The sequence below is a fragment of the Macaca nemestrina genome, chromosome 13 (genome assembly GCF_043159975.1).
Source record: "Macaca nemestrina isolate mMacNem1 chromosome 13, mMacNem.hap1, whole genome shotgun sequence".
NCBI lineage: Eukaryota > Metazoa > Chordata > Mammalia > Primates > Cercopithecidae > Macaca > Macaca nemestrina.
The window spans coordinates 43,649,059-43,665,913 of NC_092137.1; the positions used below are offsets into that span (position 1 = coordinate 43,649,059).

The following is a 16,855-nucleotide window of genomic DNA, read 5'->3' on the forward strand; positions in this document are numbered from 1 at the left end:
GATGCGTACTGAGTACATAGGAATAAAAATCACAAATTGGGGATGTGTTAGAATACTTCAGCAAACAATAATAAAAAGGAATAGATGCAGCAGGTGTGACTCAACTTTGATCACTATTGAAACTGGATGATGGGTAAAGGTGGTTTATTATTCTTTCTACTTTTAAATATATGTGATATACATACACACAAATACACACATTTGGAATTTTTCATAATAAAAATAATTGCCCCACACTTTTGTATTTTTAAGGATTGAGGTTACTTCCCAATCACTGGATTTTATATCTTTTTAAATTAAGATAAATGTCTTGTGTTTTGTGAAATAATTTACCTACTTTATTAGTAATATTGCCAGCTTGATATAATCCTCATACAGTTGCCCAATCAAAAACTGAAATCCAAATTTCTAAGAATAATTACTTAAGTGCTAATGATATAGATTACTGCCTGCTTTTGTTCCTTCTTCACTGTAAAAAAAAGAAAAAAATGGGCCAGGTGAGCATGGTGGCTCACACCTGTAATCCCAGTACTTTGGGAGGCTGAGGCAGGAGGATCACCTGAGGTCAGGAGTTCAAGACCACCTTGGCCAACATGATGAAACTCCATATCTACTAAAAATACAAAAATTAGCCACGCATGGTGCCAGGCGCCTGTAATCCCAGCTACTCAGGAGGCTGAGGCAGGAGAATCACTTGAACTCAGAAGCCGGAGACTGCAGGGAGCCAAGATGGTGCCACTGCACTCTAGCCTGGGTGACAGAGCAAGACTCCATCTCAAAAAAAAAAAAAAAAAAAAAAAAATTAAAGCAAAAACCTTTTTTTGTAGTGATTTAGCTACCCAAGAAGCAGCTGGAATTATAGAGGTGAATAAGGTAAAGAGTACTTGATCTAATATCTGTGGGTTTAATTTATACTTGTATTTTCTTCCTAGAACCATGGGCAAGTTAAAACCAGCTTATAGATAATGCTACAGCCTAAGGTCAAGTCTCCTGTAGGGGATTCGATACCTAGGAAAAACTAAGGGGAAGAAGGAACTGCAGGACATGAGAGGTACTTTCCTATTTCCTTAATTTCCTAAGTGTGTTGAAATATAAATACACTAAATACTAGTTCAATAATGCTCCTCAACTGTCAGTGGGCCTCCCCTGGGCCTCCCTGCATGAGCCCACAGAGTCTCTGGCAAAACCAACCACTCCAAGAAGGCAGGCAGGTCTGGAATGAGAGTGGAACATCTCACTATGCATCATCCTTCCTTGCATGAACTTTCAATGGCTCTTGACTATTAACCAAATCATTTAACTCCTCTTCTAACTTGATCAAACTCTCCCAGCTTGAAAGGTTGCCTATGACCTGGACCCAACCCCCCTACTTAAATCTAACCTAACTTTTCCAAGTTCCTACACAAACTCCTCTGGTCTAGTAAGATTATTTTTGCTGGTTCTCATACTAACATACAACACACACACACCACAAACACACACACCTCATACTCCCAACTAAGCATTTGTTTATGGTCTCCACACATATCCCTATTCATCCAAATGATGAAACTTCCTCCAAATACTGCATCTCACGAGGACTTTTCCTTTCTCTAAACTTTTAATTAACTTGAAGCAACTACTAGGTATATAGGCATACATGGGATCAGTAGTGTCATGGAAGGGCTGGAATCTGAACTAGACTTTGAAGGACGTGTAGGTCGAATGGTGGAAGGCCCATATATGAGAGCTGAGGAAGTAAAAGATGAGATGACTGGGGAAAGAGCTAGGTCAAGGCCCCAGAGGCAATTCCCTAATTTAGATACTTGGCTAGTATAACTGTAAACAGTTAACTGAGCCTATTTATTCCCTTGAGTATTACATACTAAGAACCAAATGCTCCTTGTTAATTTGCGGAATTTGAAAACAGAGGCCAGAAAAATGCTCTACAAGGTCAAGGCTGGCAGACTGCCATCGATAGAGCCCTCTCTGCCCATTGCACCATGAACCCAGGAACCTCAGGAGCTCTGGGAAACGCTCAAGGCACCAGCTCCTACCATCTAGTCCGAACCTTCTTATTCTGCTCTGGAATTCCCCAGCATCAAACCAGCTTTTCTGCAGAATTCTTTACTTGTCTGGTTTCCAATGTGAACTCTGCCACTGGATCCTATTCCTCTGATTCCCTTGCTTCTTAGCTCTGCACCTCTCCCAGGCAAGTACTGCCTTCAAAGCCATACAAGGGAATTTGGTCCAATAATGGAACTCCCACCCTCCCTTTTTACTAAAATGAAACATACTACATTTTAGACAAAATCTACTTACAAGTTTTTTGTTTGTTTTTGTTTTGTTTTGTTTTTGAGACAAAGTTTCACTCTTCTTGCCCAGGCTGGAGTGCAATGGTGCGATCTTGCCTCACCGCAACCTCCACCTCCTGAGTTCAAGTGATTCTCTTGCCTCAGCCTCCCGGGTAGCAGGAGTTACAGGCATGCGCCACCACGCCCAGCTAATTTTGTATTTTTAGTAGAGATGGGGTTTCTCCATGTTGGTCAGGCTGATCTCGAACTCCCGACCTCAGGTGATCCGCCCACCTTGGCCTCCCGAAGTGCTGGGATTACAGGTGTGAGCCACCACACCCGGCCACAAGTTTTATTTAAACTATCATATTGGAAATATATTTGCCTGCCACAAAGGAAAGAAAAACAAATATCTGTTGAGTGTCTATTACATGTCTGGCACAGCATCAGGCTTTTCGCAGCTGCTCTTACTTCGTTCTTAGAACAAACTATAAGAAAGTTATTTTTCCCAACTAATAGATGAGAGGGAATATATCACAGTGGTTAGGAACACAGATTATGGATCCATGTTATCTGGTTTAGAATCCTTTCTCTGCTACCTAGTAACTGTACAATCCAAGGCAATTTACTAAATTTCTCTATTTTCTCACTTTGCTGTTTTATAAAATGAAGGTTTTTGGGGGAGGATTGAGTTTGTTCTTATGTCTAATAAGTTATTAATGGCCATTTTCTAAAATCATCTGTTATTATGAGAAAAGCAAGCATTAAAAGAGTTTCAATTGAAATAATAGAGATGAAATAGCTGAGTTTCCATTTTGACAGGACATCCCCCTACAATGCAAGTTAATATTAACAATATGCAAAATATACAAATAGAAACCCCAAAACAAGCTGAGTCCAAAAACAAGATAATCATCCTGGGTAAAAAATGAAGAGAAATGCAAAGCAGTGAGTGTGCCAATACCAGAGACCCACAGGGTTACAGATTTAGAAGCAGTAGTGGCAGCCAAAGAATTTCAGCAGCCTCATCTCTTTTGAAAAGAATCTGAAAAAGAGCTAGCGACTGCCGGAGCTGCCTGAGGCTGTAGCAGTAGGAAAAGCCATGGGCACAGGGAGCCTCTGAATCAGGCTGACTACTAACTCAGTGACTAGATCTACAATATCCCCAATTTCACTGTGAGGTGGGAGACCCAAAATGCCACTACCTAATCTAGTTCCTCTGATAAGAGAGGAAAGAGCCTAGAAAGAGATCAGTAAAGAATACAAAAGGCTCCCATCATAGCCAGCAAGCCAAAATTCAAAATATGGAAATAAATTTTATATTAAGAAAGACAATCTAAAAAAAAAATCAGTAATAAGAACACAGTTTCACTCCATATGAAACTAATTTTATGGAGCAGTCTGACAAAGACCTTAAAATAACTATATTTAGGATACTGAAGTGATAAATAAGAGAATAATTTCTATTTAAGAAGAGTGAACTGGGCATGGTGGCTCACATCTGTAGTCTCAGCAACTCAGGAGGCTGAGGCGGGAAGATCACTTGAGCCCAGGAATTCAAGGCTACAGTGAGTTATGATGGCACCACTAGACTCCAGTGTGGATGACACAGTGAGACTCTGTTCCTTAAAAAAAAAAAAAGAGCATGAAATCATGAAAAACAAGCCGAACTGAAATAAGAACAGGCATGTATAAAAATAAAAAAGATTAGAAATATCAGAAATAAAAGTATACTTTCAGCCAAGCATGGTGGCTCACACCTGTAATCCCAGCACTTTGGAAGGATGAGGCAGGCAGATCACTTGAGCTCAGGAGTTTGAGACCAGCCTGGGAAACATGGTGAAACCCTGTCTCTACAAAAAAAGACAAAAATTAGCTGGGCATGGTGGCACTTGCTTGTAGTCCCAGCTACTTGGGAGGCTGAGGTGGGAGGATGGCTTGAGCCCAAGAGGCAGAGGTTACAGTGAGCTGAGATCATGCCAAGGCACTCCAGCCTAGGTGACAGAGTGAGACCCTGTCTTAAAAACATATATCTATTTTTTAATATACATATACACACACACACACACACACACACACACACACACATATAAAACAGATGAGATGAATTCTAAAGAATTAGTGACTTAGAAGACAGTCTTCTGGGAAATTTACCCAAAACAGTATACAGAATGAAAAAACCACAAAGCATGTGTGTGTGTATACATATGATAGCTCCACACCTGGACACAGCATAGCAAAATCGTGATTAATAAAAAAATGTAAAAGCCACAGGAGATTTAAAGAAAAAAAAAATTGGAGATCTACAAAGGAACATCAATTATACCAAACACAAATTTCTCACTGGCAATAACAAAAGCACTGAAGGAAAATAACTGTCCACCAGAATTGTACACCCCATTAAAGTATATTCAAAAGCATAGGTAAGAAAAAGACAGTCTGAAATACACAAAGAGTAAGTCTGCCTTCCGGAGACTCTCACTAAAAGAAATTCTAAAGGATGTACTTCAACAAAGTACACCCACAGTAGTTTCAATGGGGTGTCTACTAGATTTGCCAAACTTGCCCCAAACTAAACTCCTGATCTTCCTCCAAAAACCTACTCTACCCATAGTCTTGCCCAACCTAATAACAAATCGACCTCTTCAGGGGCTCAAGCCAAAAACTTTGTAGTTATGCTCTCTCTCTCAAATAGCAAATCTAATCTGTCAACAGACCTTGCCTGCTTTATCTTCACGTTATATACAGATTCAGATCACATTTTACTTCCTCCACCACTTTCCAAGTCATCACTATCTCTTTTCTGTAGTATAGCAATATTGTAACTAATCGGTCTTTCTGTTTTCACTATTATAGTCTATTATCAACACAGCAGTAAGTGTAATCCTTTTAAAAGACCAGATCATGTCACTCCTCTGTTCACAAACACGCCAATGGCTCCCCCTTTTACTCAGAGTAAAAGCCAAAAGTGTCTTAGGCTGTCTAGTCCTTGTAACTTCTCTGATCTCATCTACAACTCTTTCCCATGCTTACACTACTCCAGTCATAAATGGTTTACCTGATGTTCTTTAAATACCTACCCCAAGCCCAAGCCTCTCAGGACTTTTTCACCTGACATTCTCTCTGCCGTGAATGCTCTTCCTCCAGGTATTTACATTCTGGTTGTACAACTGCTAATTTTCGTATTCACTATACCTTCCAGTACATGCAAATATCTCACACTAATGCTTAAAAATTGGGTAAAATAAGGGGTAGATGAGAGGGAAGCTAAATAATTTGCTCAAGGTTACATAGCATTTACGTGGCAAAGAGAGAATTAAAATGTATATTGACACCAAAGCCCTTGCCTAATAAAAAGGCATTATTTCAATGTGCCTGCCCTAAATGCTCAGATCTGGCTCACGATGAAGATGCTATCAACTCTCTATTATTTGTTTTAGTAAATTTCACTATTTTATATTTTAAAGAGATCTATCAGGTACCTAGTGGTTACTTTGCACTCTGCTATGTCCTAAAAACAGAACCGTAGAATAGAAATTCCAAAGGGCACATAATTGACAAAATGTTTTCATGTGGCTTTGGAATGTATTACCAGAGAATACTATTTTTAAGATATTATCTTCCTGATCATGTTTTATTCAGGTTACTTTTATTTCATTCCCTGAACATCTACCATTGTGGTGGGGGTTAAAGTATTAATAGTTCTAAATGAACTGGGTGACATGAATGGAGAGCTAGCTAGAAAATTAAAATACTCTACAGAAAAGTCACTCAGTGGATAACCTCTTTGGGACTGACTTGAATTGAATTGTGTCTCACTTGTTTTCGAGGAACCCCCACTCCCTTAGGGAACTGAGGAAGTTTATTACTATTAATAAACTGTTTTCTTATATTAACTGAATGATTCATGGTAACCTAAAGAAATGACTTCACCTGCAAACACAAAGCAATTCATTTCACATTCAAATATGAAGTACATTTAAAGCCAACATATTGAAGCAAAATTCCCAGAAAAGACTCAAACTGCCAGGAAGGTAGTTATGTATAATCTCCACTGAGTAAGGTAAGCCTCTGCCAATATCTTTATTTACCAAACAATACTTTACCTACCAAGCATAAGAAGGAAGAAAAGCCTTTCCCTTTCCCATAAACACAGGCTTCCACTTTGTTAGGTTTAAGAACAAGTGGCAGCTTAGAAAGGAATCATACACTTTCTGGGAACAGAAACTTTATGTCCATTTATTTTACACATCCATGAAGTTCCTCTTTTTTTCATCCAGTCCCCTCCCCAGTTCCATGCAACTCTATCACACACATGTACTTCATTTATTCATCATCTTAAAGTTACCTACTAGGGTCCATAAATATTAATGTATGTACAATTTCCAAGATACCTTCTATTTTTATATCCATGTGGTTGGAGACTCTCAGAAAACACAAAGATTTCCCAGGGAGCACAAAATCCAAACTACTCATCCTGGCTCACAAAGCCCTACGTATCTGGACAATCTCATTAAACTTCATCTTATACCATTCTGTTCTTTAATACACCATGGACTCTGGCACTAGTGGATCTCATTGCTTGGAAAGCTCTTCTCCAGAAAAGGTGCTGCTTCTTGCCATTCAGGCCTTGGCTGAAATATTACTTTAGTCGGAAAGAGCCTTCCTTACCACCAAACTTTATCACATCAAAATACACACTGCTGGCAGATAGTTTATTATTTTCTACATCTCCATGTATCAAGGACACATTCCTTCCTGTTATTTCTCTATTCCCAGCACCTATAGCAGGGCCTGGCACCCTATAGGGAGCTCAATAAATATTTGTGGAATAAATGAATGACATATAATTTGCTAACTCCATTGAGTATGGTAGTCTAACAAATCAGGCCGACAAAGAAAGAGGGTACAAAAACTGGAAAAGAAAGTATAAACAAAAATGTTTTCCAATGAGAAGTGCCACTGTTAGAGCCAGCAATTGATGCGGCTGCTTAGCTTCCTGTAACAGGTACAAACACATTCAGCAAATCTCCATATATCAGGGTTATAGTATTCATACAGGAATGTTTCCTACTGAAATCCCCAAACAGCCTACCAAAATCAACTCTATTAATCTAACTGCTACCCCAGGAGATCATTTTTTCTCCAAGACCCAAGAACAAAACCAAGTATCGGGTTCAAAAGCAAGTATAGTTCAGGTTCACGTAAGAGTGTTATTTAACCGAGGTTTGTACACTTGTGAACACAGAGTAGAAACTATATTTCATATGAGCAATGTCTCTGAGTTTTAACAATAGTTATAAAATTTAATTCAAGATGATAACTTTTTCCTTTCTTTCTTAGGCTCTTTAGGAGATCTCCTCTAGGCCCATAGCTTCATCTATTTCCTCTGTTTGGCTGACTTTCAAATATATACCTTCAGCTGGAGTGAACAACTGTCCCTATTTGCCTGGGACTAAGGGATTTCCCAGAATGCTGGACATTCACTGCTAAAATACTGGGGGAGTCCCAGGTCACGCTATCTCCAACATGAACCCCTGTGTCAATCTCCTGACCTGTATTTCCAACTGTCTGCTATCCCACTAGGCAGCCTCCCAACACCACCTTTAACTCAGCATGTTTAAAGCATTGTTCTCCCTCCCATCGTGCCCTTCTTCTTGCCTTGCTTTTTTTTCCATTATTGGCATTAAGTATTATTCCCATCACCTAGGATAGACAGTTCAGGGAGTGGATCTTTGTCTTGGTCTTTAATGTCTGTCTTGTAAATTATGTGACTTACTTATCTAATCCCAAAGATTAAAATGCTAGGTTGAAAGTTCCTCTAAGAACAAGGCCCATGTTTTACCAATATTTTTATCCTACCTATCACAATTCCTTATAGAAAGCAATATCAATAAACTTGTTAAACTGCTAACCTCTGAAACACTATGAAATTCCAGAAAAACATTTACATTCTAGTGCTGGCTCAATCACCAACTACATGTGTAGTTATAGATAAATCACTTGATTTATCAGTGCTTTCGAATGCAAATAAAATAAAAATGCTTTGAAAATTCAATGAACATTCTCTGGGCTATATAGAGAAGACAATGACTCTAAAATACATAAGCACCAAAGTTCCTGATGAGAATGTCCCCAAAACTCCTTATCATGGTCCCATACAATCCTTAGTCCCTTGTTCAAGTCCTCACACCCCCCTCTTAGTTCCACAGAGTTGTATGTTTCCTATTTAGACTCTGGTAATTATGTCTAGGTTCACAGTAACTATGGCCTACCATATCATATTCTCAATGGTCAAAAAGAGCTCAATCAAACACAGCATCTGGCACACAGTAGATGTTTAAGAAATCTTTTCTTGAATAATTAAATAAGGAGCAACTAGTGCTGGTGCCAGCTGGCGCACATTAGCTGTGCCTGCAGGTAGGCATAAAATTGACAAACCAGGTATAAAAAGCAGGGAGCTGGAACTCTAAGTCTTCTCAATGGTGAGGTCACTGTGCCTATAAAAAGCAGAATAGAGTTCTGACTATTCAATGAACCTTCTGTCTGCTCCCTAGCAAGGAAAGATTTCTTTATAAGGAAGTGATCTCAAAACTTCAGTGTTGCTGGTGTTTATGATAATGAAGGAATTGAGAGGTAAAAATGAAACCATGCAAGGTTCCCAAGAACAATACAGCAAACCCTAGTTGTTTGTTTTGGTTCTTCATCACACAATCCAGGGCCTAGCAAGGATATAAAAAGAAAGGTTCTTGAGTGAAACAGTCTTTGGTTCTTTGAGCCAACTCTGCGTAGGCACGAACCACAGCCATGGGGAATTCCAAAATCCTGCTTTTGTTAGTGAATGCCTTTCCACTAAATAAGCAGACAGCCTCTTGTCTGAAGGCATTTTGTTTTTATTTGGTTATCTTGTCAAACTAATACAAAATAATCAGTGTCTTTAGCCTCTGAGTACATTGTAAAATTGCAACCTTCTTAAAAGGGGTTCAAGGTTCATCATAAACAACTCAGTAACACAAAATGTTATTAATCTACAAAATATGGCCAGGCGCAGTGGCTCATGCTTGTAATCCCAACACTTTGGGAAGCCAAGGCAGGAGGATCTCTTGATCTCAGGAGTTGGAGACCAGCCTGGGCAACACGGCACAAGCCCATCTCTATAAAAAATACAAAACAATTAGCCAGGTGTGGTGGTGCACACCTGTAGTCCCAGCTACTCAGGAAGCTGAGGTGAGAGGACTGCTTGAGCCCAGGAGGTTGAGGCTGCAATGAGCCAATATCACACCACTGTGCTCCAGCCTGGGCAAAAGAGCAAGGCAAGACCCTATCTCAAATATTTATACACACATATACATGCATATATCAGCAACAACAACAACAAATGGTTTACCAGTTCTCAAGGAAGCTTACTAAAAATGTATCCAGCTTCTCTCGGTCTTTTATATCTGAAATCCTGACTTTCCCAATCAGAAACTAGAAAGCGGCACTGTATGAAGAGTAGAAATTCTTAAAGAGGGAGGGAGGGAGGGAAGAAAAAGGAAAGCAAAGGAGGGAGGGAGGGAGGGAGGAAGGAAGGAAGGAAAGGGAGGGGAGGGGATGGCAGGGGAGCTGGGAGGGGAGAAGGAAGGAAAGAGGGAAGGAAAGAGGGCAGGAGGGCAGGCAGGTAGGCAGGCAAGAAGGCAGGCAAGAAGGCAGGCAGGAAGGCAGGCAGGCAGATGCACAAAAAAGAGGTAGGGAGGGCCAGGCGTGGTGGCTCACTCCTGTAATCCCAGCACTTTGGGAGGCCAAGGCCGGTGGATCACCTGAGGTCAGGAGTTCAAGACCCACCCGGCCAACATGGTGAAACTCAGTCTCTACAAAACACAAAAAAATTAGCTGCGCATATTGGTGCACTCTTGTAATCCTAGCTACTCAGGAGGCTAAGGTGGGAGATTCACTTGAACCCAGGAGACAGAGGATGCAGTGAGCCGAGATTGCACCACTGCACTCCAGCCTGGGAGACAGAGCTAGACTCCATTTGCAAAAAAAAAAGGTAGGGGGTTTGTTGTTGTTGTTTTCCTATGCTAACTGCTATGGCCTAAGCCCCTGCTAAAAGTAACAGAAATGAACAGGCCAGGCTATAGCTGGTATTCAGGCCTTTGTATTATCTTGAGTAGATAACTGAAGCAAATTATTGTTCCATAAACAGATTACTCCAACTTCTATCCACAGAGCTACCTCACTCCCACTGGATAAGTATTCTAAGATAAGAATAAAACCCGCAGACTAAAATCAAATTACATATGCTGTATACCCAACTAATTGGTCATTAGACAATGATTTTGTACCAATAAATCCGATTCCCTGACTATAAAGTGGCTTTTCAATGGCTTCATCCATCCAACTACATGTACTAGCAAGGAGCTATTTTTAACTTATATTACTATTGCTAACTGAGAAATGTCACCTTCATTTCCTCAAACTCTTTCAGTAAGATTTTTTTTTCTAACTTAGAAATTTTCCCAATCTCTAATAATTTCATAAGCTAAATTCCCCCACTCCAATCTTTGGTCAAGTATTATATTCATTATTTCAAGGTTCATGTTTATTATTTCAATGAAACTAAATACTAACGTACGTGTGCAGGAAGGTTGTGTGCATGTACGTTTTAAAAAGGGAACATAACCCTGAAGCACCAGGAAACTTTAAGCCTGAAAAATGATTTGCCCAAATGAAATCCTGTTAGAAAGCTACATATCAAGAGAAGCCATCTTAACCTCCCTCACCACTATCATCCATTATTGAGGCTTACTGCAGGCTAAAACATTAGGGGGCTATTTTGAAGACTTAGCTGCAGGCACAGGCAATAATACAATGACCAAATCTAAATTGAATTACCAATCAGAGGGCCATGGGGAGAAGGGCAAGATACAGTGGATTAAAAGAAGTGGTTGGAAGATGTACCAGATAGTTGGTTCTCTCAATGATTTAATATAATCATTCCCTAAGATCTAAGAGAAAAAATTAATATTAAAAAAAATTCTAAAACTTTACTTAAAAAGCTGGCATAGAAGTTACTCACTGAGAACAAGGTCCCTCTGCTATTGTATCTAAATGACAAGTATTATTATGAAAACTTTTTAAATGAGTGTTCAAATATTGAGGAAAAAACAGTAATATCTGACTCAACTATTATAGTAGGCTTAAAACTGAAAATAAAAATGCAGGAGTCACTAACAAAGACTTAGAATTTATACATCAAGACATTCGAGTTTTCTCCAGAGTCTTTTAATCCACAATAGAAATGGGAAATTAAAAGGATTTTTCTCTATATAAAGAATATGGCTCCCCAGGGTGGCTCATCTCTTATTCTTTATTTAAGTATTCATATTTCAAATAAAATTAATAGGACACTCAGTGAGAAATAAGTGTCTTATTTAGACACATTTGCCAAATGAAATGTAAATAAAAGTTTAGGCTGGGCGCGGTGGCTCATGGCTGTAATCCCAGCACTTTGGGAGGCTGAGATGGGGATACTGCTTGAGCCCAGGAGTTTGAGACCAGCCTGAGCAACATGGCGAAACCCCGTCTCTACAAAAAATCAAAAATTAGCCGGGTGTGGTGGCAGGCAGCTGTAAGTCCTAGCTACTTGGGAGGCTGAGACAGAAAGATCACTTGTGCCAGGAGGCAGAAGTTGCAATGAGCCAAGATCATGCCACTGCACTCCTGCCTCAGCAACAGAGAGACTCTGTCTCAAATAAATAAATTAAATTAAAAATAGTTTATACAAGATTGTATATTCTTTCATTCAAAGTTGAATGACTTTTCCCCAAAATCTTATACATTACATTTTGCTTTTATTTCTTTCTCAACTGCATATTCTTTAGAGACTTGGTATTTCATTCTCCAGAAAGGTAGAAGAAATTATTTTTTCACTATTATATTTAAATTGCTCATTAAAAGTTTTCTGTTTAATTTGAATCATTGCAGTTATAATTAACTGATGAAAGTTTAAATACATATTTAAATGATTTCTGTCCACAGAATTGTTGATGTCCATGAATAAGTACTAGTATTTTATGACAAAAACTGCTAAATGTCACAATTTAATTTTTTCAGGCCAATAATGCGAAAATGATTATAATTACTGCAATAAACATCTGAAGATTAAGCTACATTTCAACAAGTAAAGCAATTCAAATATTTGAAGAGTAAGACAACACCAAGCACTAACAAATCTCCCTTCTAGATTCAGAATTATAACCAATGATTCTGTCCCCTTACAGTTAAGTTTGTATCTTATGGTTGGAAAGTTAGATTCCCAACTTAACATCCTAGAAGTCTGTTCATTTTCATCAGAAGAACGATTTCAAATAATAAAATCATAGAAAGTAAACAAGCAAATATGAATGTCATCAAAAAGTTGAATTTAGAGTTTTATGACATTAACAAACTTAAGCACTCCAATCAAATGCTTAGACAAGTAATTACGCACAGGTAGGCAATTACGTTTTTCAAGGACAATAGGAATATTTCACTGACTTCTAAATAGAAAGCACTACATGAGAAAATCAGATTACAGAAAATTAACTCAACACACTATTGGTGTGTTATGTGTGTTACAAGTGTTGCTTTCAAAATATTCCCAGAAAAAATAACAATGTCTCCATCCCTATTTATTCTTAGATGATTGTTTAATAGTGAAGTCAGTTTACATTTGAAGACATTTTGCATAATCCTATTAAAAACCAATTCAAACAATGTGGGTCATGTTTAACTCTTCAGTTATTTATCCATTAATCTCTTTAAGTGCTTCCTTCCTTAACACAGCTGTAGCTGAAGAGGTGGACAGCAGTTGGCCTCCATTTCTGTGGATTTTCATGAATGCCCAGATTTCTCTTTGCAAACTTTTAAAATGTTGTATACCTAAACAACTTTTTCATAACTTAAGAGCTTATAAAACGCTTTCAAAAGGACTCCAAAAGAAACATTTTCTTTTAAAAATAAAAACCAAACAAAAGGAAGCCACACACACTGTAAAGATGTTCTCTGCAAAACATTCTGTTCAGCAGACTTGAAATGTCTCTCAAGGGATCAAGAACTACTTGGTTTGAAAGCAACAATTGAGAACTCCTAACAGGTTGGCTAAAAGCCAACAGTAACAGCCATGAGAACATATTTAAAGTAGATGAGGAGTGGCTAAGATACCAGGCATTGGGCCTTCCCTAGTCTCCCCACTCCATTTATTTGGAATGCCTTCAACTGTACCATTCAACCACAGTTATTCAAAAGCCTCTGTCCTTAGTCCTCTGTTCTTTCTCCTTTCATGCTCTCCATCAAAAACTGCAATCTTACTATGATATTTTTGGAGAAAACTCACAAATCTACATCTCTGTTATATCACCCAAACTAATCCTCTATCTCTAACAGCTGACTTAAATATTTCCATCAGGGTATGCCGTCATTATCTCATACTTAACACATAAAAAATCAAAAAAACTTACTCATCTTTATCAAACCATTCCCTCTTTCAACTTCCTTGGTTTTGTTAACATCAACCCCATTTGTCTGGTGACCAAGACTTAGAATCACAGAAGGAACCATGAACTCCCTGGTAACCTCCACTACTCACATTCAGTTGGTTCATGTGGCAGATGGCATTTTTCAAAGATGGCTACCACAACATCTCCTATCTACATATACTTCTACAACATCATCTTGCCACTTTGCCGTCAAAAGGTGGATTGAATCCAGGCTGACCCTAAGATGCACTTAAAATCAAAGGAATGTGACTAAAGCAATGCAATGAGACTTCCAAGGCTAGGTCAGAAAAGATCATACAGTTTCTGGCTGGTTCTCTTGGAATATTCTCTCTGGGGGAAGCATGCTGCCATATAAGAATTTCAACCCCAAGACTGCCATGCTGGGGTGAGAGGCCACATGTAGTCCCAATTAGGCCCAGTCTTCTAGCTAGTCCCACCAAGGTGCCATAAATGTGAGTGAAGCTGTCTTAGGTCCCTTGTGACCAGTTTGTCTGCCAGCTGAATGCCACCAATTGAACTCAGTAAATACCCTAAGGAAGAATCACCCAGCTGAGCCCTGCCCAAATTCTTGAGATACAAAATCATGAATGTAATAAAATGTGTCCACAGCTTTCCTTCTAAGCACTCAATACATCATGTGAGGAGTTGTTACTATCTATGTGTGGCCAAAAGTTAACTAAAACCCCACGTTTGTCTCTACTCCCAGAGCCATCACCCAAGAGGAAGCCCTCATCACCTCAGATCTACTTTGTTATAACTGATTCCAGGCTCTCCTTACTATAATCTGTCATTACAATCTATCTAACCTAACATTTCCAACCAGAAAACTACTTTTGCATGCCAACCCCACAACCAACATCAATCTCATGTTTTACATTTGTAGGAAATTCTATAATGCAAATGGGTCTTCACAAATATCTATTTTATTTGATTCATACAACAAAAGCCAGAGAGATCTGTCAATAGGGCAAATACCCTTTTCCTTAAAGATGAAGAGATCAAAGTTAATTTTTGTACAATCTCACTGCCAGTAAATGGAATGAATATATACAGAATTAAGAGCCTGAGTCACAGATTTACTGCTATTCCTCCATTCTATAATGCCTCCTATGATCTATTTCAGAGCAAAAATGTTTGATGCTTCTCTCCATCCCTGCTACAGTAAATCTATTTCCAAGACACTCTATAATTTGGCCTCAATCTATCAACTTGCCTGGTTATTTCCTACTAACTCCACCTCTACAGGAAGGTTGGCTTATTTATTCACCTTGCCAATTCTAGGCTCTGAACATTTACTCACAATGTTTCCTTCTTTCAACTTGTGCATTAGCACAAATTCCACCTCCTCCATGAAGCCCTACCAGCCTATCCCCATTGCTTTCTCTCTCTGCTATATGATTTATATATAAATATGATTTATAAATTTCACCCAAAATTGCGCAGTGTTATCTTTTTCAAGTGTGTTGGTCTTACTTCCAGGCTGGTATTCAATCCATACACATCCATACATAGAGAGATGCTGGGTGCTGCATATACCCAGTGTTGGTTCTGACCAGTCAGTGCTCACAACATACCTTTTGTTAAATATTTTGAATTTCATCTCTACTTATTTCTCAAACTAAACCATAAGCTCTTTAATAACAGGAACTTCATCTTATAAAAAACCATAATATCATCCAAACCAAGCACAGTACTAAGCACACTGCTGGTATTCATACATTCTTGTTAACTGATTTGATGGGAGTGGAGTGTGTTTTGAGGGGAAAAAAAAAATGTTCATAAGTCATGTCTACACTGGAAACAAAAAGTTGAAAAGATAAAATATTTTCAAGATCAGCAGTTTAATGTCAGGGACTTTTTAAAAAGTATCATTTAAAGACATTCTGTGCAGCTCATAACTGCCAAAATGTTTCATAAATGTTTTTACCAGGCATGTGAAAAAAAAAGTTTCAAAAATATTCAAGGAATAGATGTCTTAACAGTCCAAAATAAAATGTTTGCTGAGGCTACAAGGCTGGCAGAACTCTGCTTCATTTCAAAAAGTTTCCAGGCAATGGAAATGTTTTCCTGGAAAATACTACCTTTTATTTAGAGAACACTTGCCATGAACACTTAGTCATTAAGTAATTTAAGGTTTCCTCACAAGCTCTTTGGAGGAAATATATTACATGAATGAATGAAATTATCTGTAACTATAATGTCAAGAAATACATTTGGTTAAATATATGAAATCTATCTAAATATTAGCTTTCCAGGTAAAAGGAAAAAAAATCTTTTCTACTTTTCAGTCTACTTACTGTTCTTTTAAACTTTTCTATAAGATAAATTTATGAAGAAAAAAAAAACAAAATCTTTAAGTGCTTCTCTAATACAAACCCCAAAAATTGCAAGGTCTATTTTATTCCAAACACCAAGTAATTTTCAAACAGACAAAACATTTATTTCGTTCAAAGAAAAAAAAAAAAAAAAAACAGTAATTTCAAAGCTATTTTTAGCAAAATCTTTTGAGTTTGCTTCAAATCACCTTTCAATGAGAGAATAATAACTCAGTTTGGACATTTCAATCAATCATCTGCAGTAAATCATACAATGAAACCTAAGAAAACAATTTCTTCCAAGAGTTTTGTAGTCAACCAGGTCTTATTCTTTTAGACATCAAAAGACACAACTAAATTCTACTCCAAGCACATGCTTTGTATATTTAGTCTTTTTAAAACGTACACAAAAGGATATTTGTTTTACCTGTTTAGTACTTCAGTTAGTTTCACAAAACCAGTATAAGCCAGTTCAAATGCTCCTCTGTGCCTGGACTGCAAAAGGTGTTGTTTAAAGTAATCTCCTATTTCTTTTACCTTTAAAAAAAAAAGCAAAAACAAATGTCCAATTTATGTTTATATTCGCAAGTGTATTTGTATCAGTAACACTGTCTAGAACCCAGGTCTAGGGGTCCATTCATTTAGCACTCACCATGTGACAGAATGTTTTAAGCATTTTTTTTTTTTCGAGATGGATTTTTGCTCTGTTGTACAGGCTGGAGTGCGGTGGCGCAGTCTCAGCTCACTG

General features: G+C 38.2%; 1 protein-coding gene across 11 annotated transcripts in view; it reads right to left on the reverse strand.

The window, feature by feature from the left end:
• LOC105464931 (THADA armadillo repeat containing) overlaps positions 1–16,855 on the reverse strand; it is a 356,256-nt gene that overhangs the window by 277,755 nt on the left and 61,646 nt on the right. For all 11 annotated transcript variants that reach the window (XM_071076636.1, XM_071076633.1, XM_011713068.3 and 8 more), the window contains one exon: positions 16,535–16,644. In XM_071076636.1, coding sequence (XP_070932737.1) covers positions 16,535–16,644 — 110 coding nt within the window. The remainder of the gene's footprint in view (positions 1–16,534; positions 16,645–16,855) is intronic.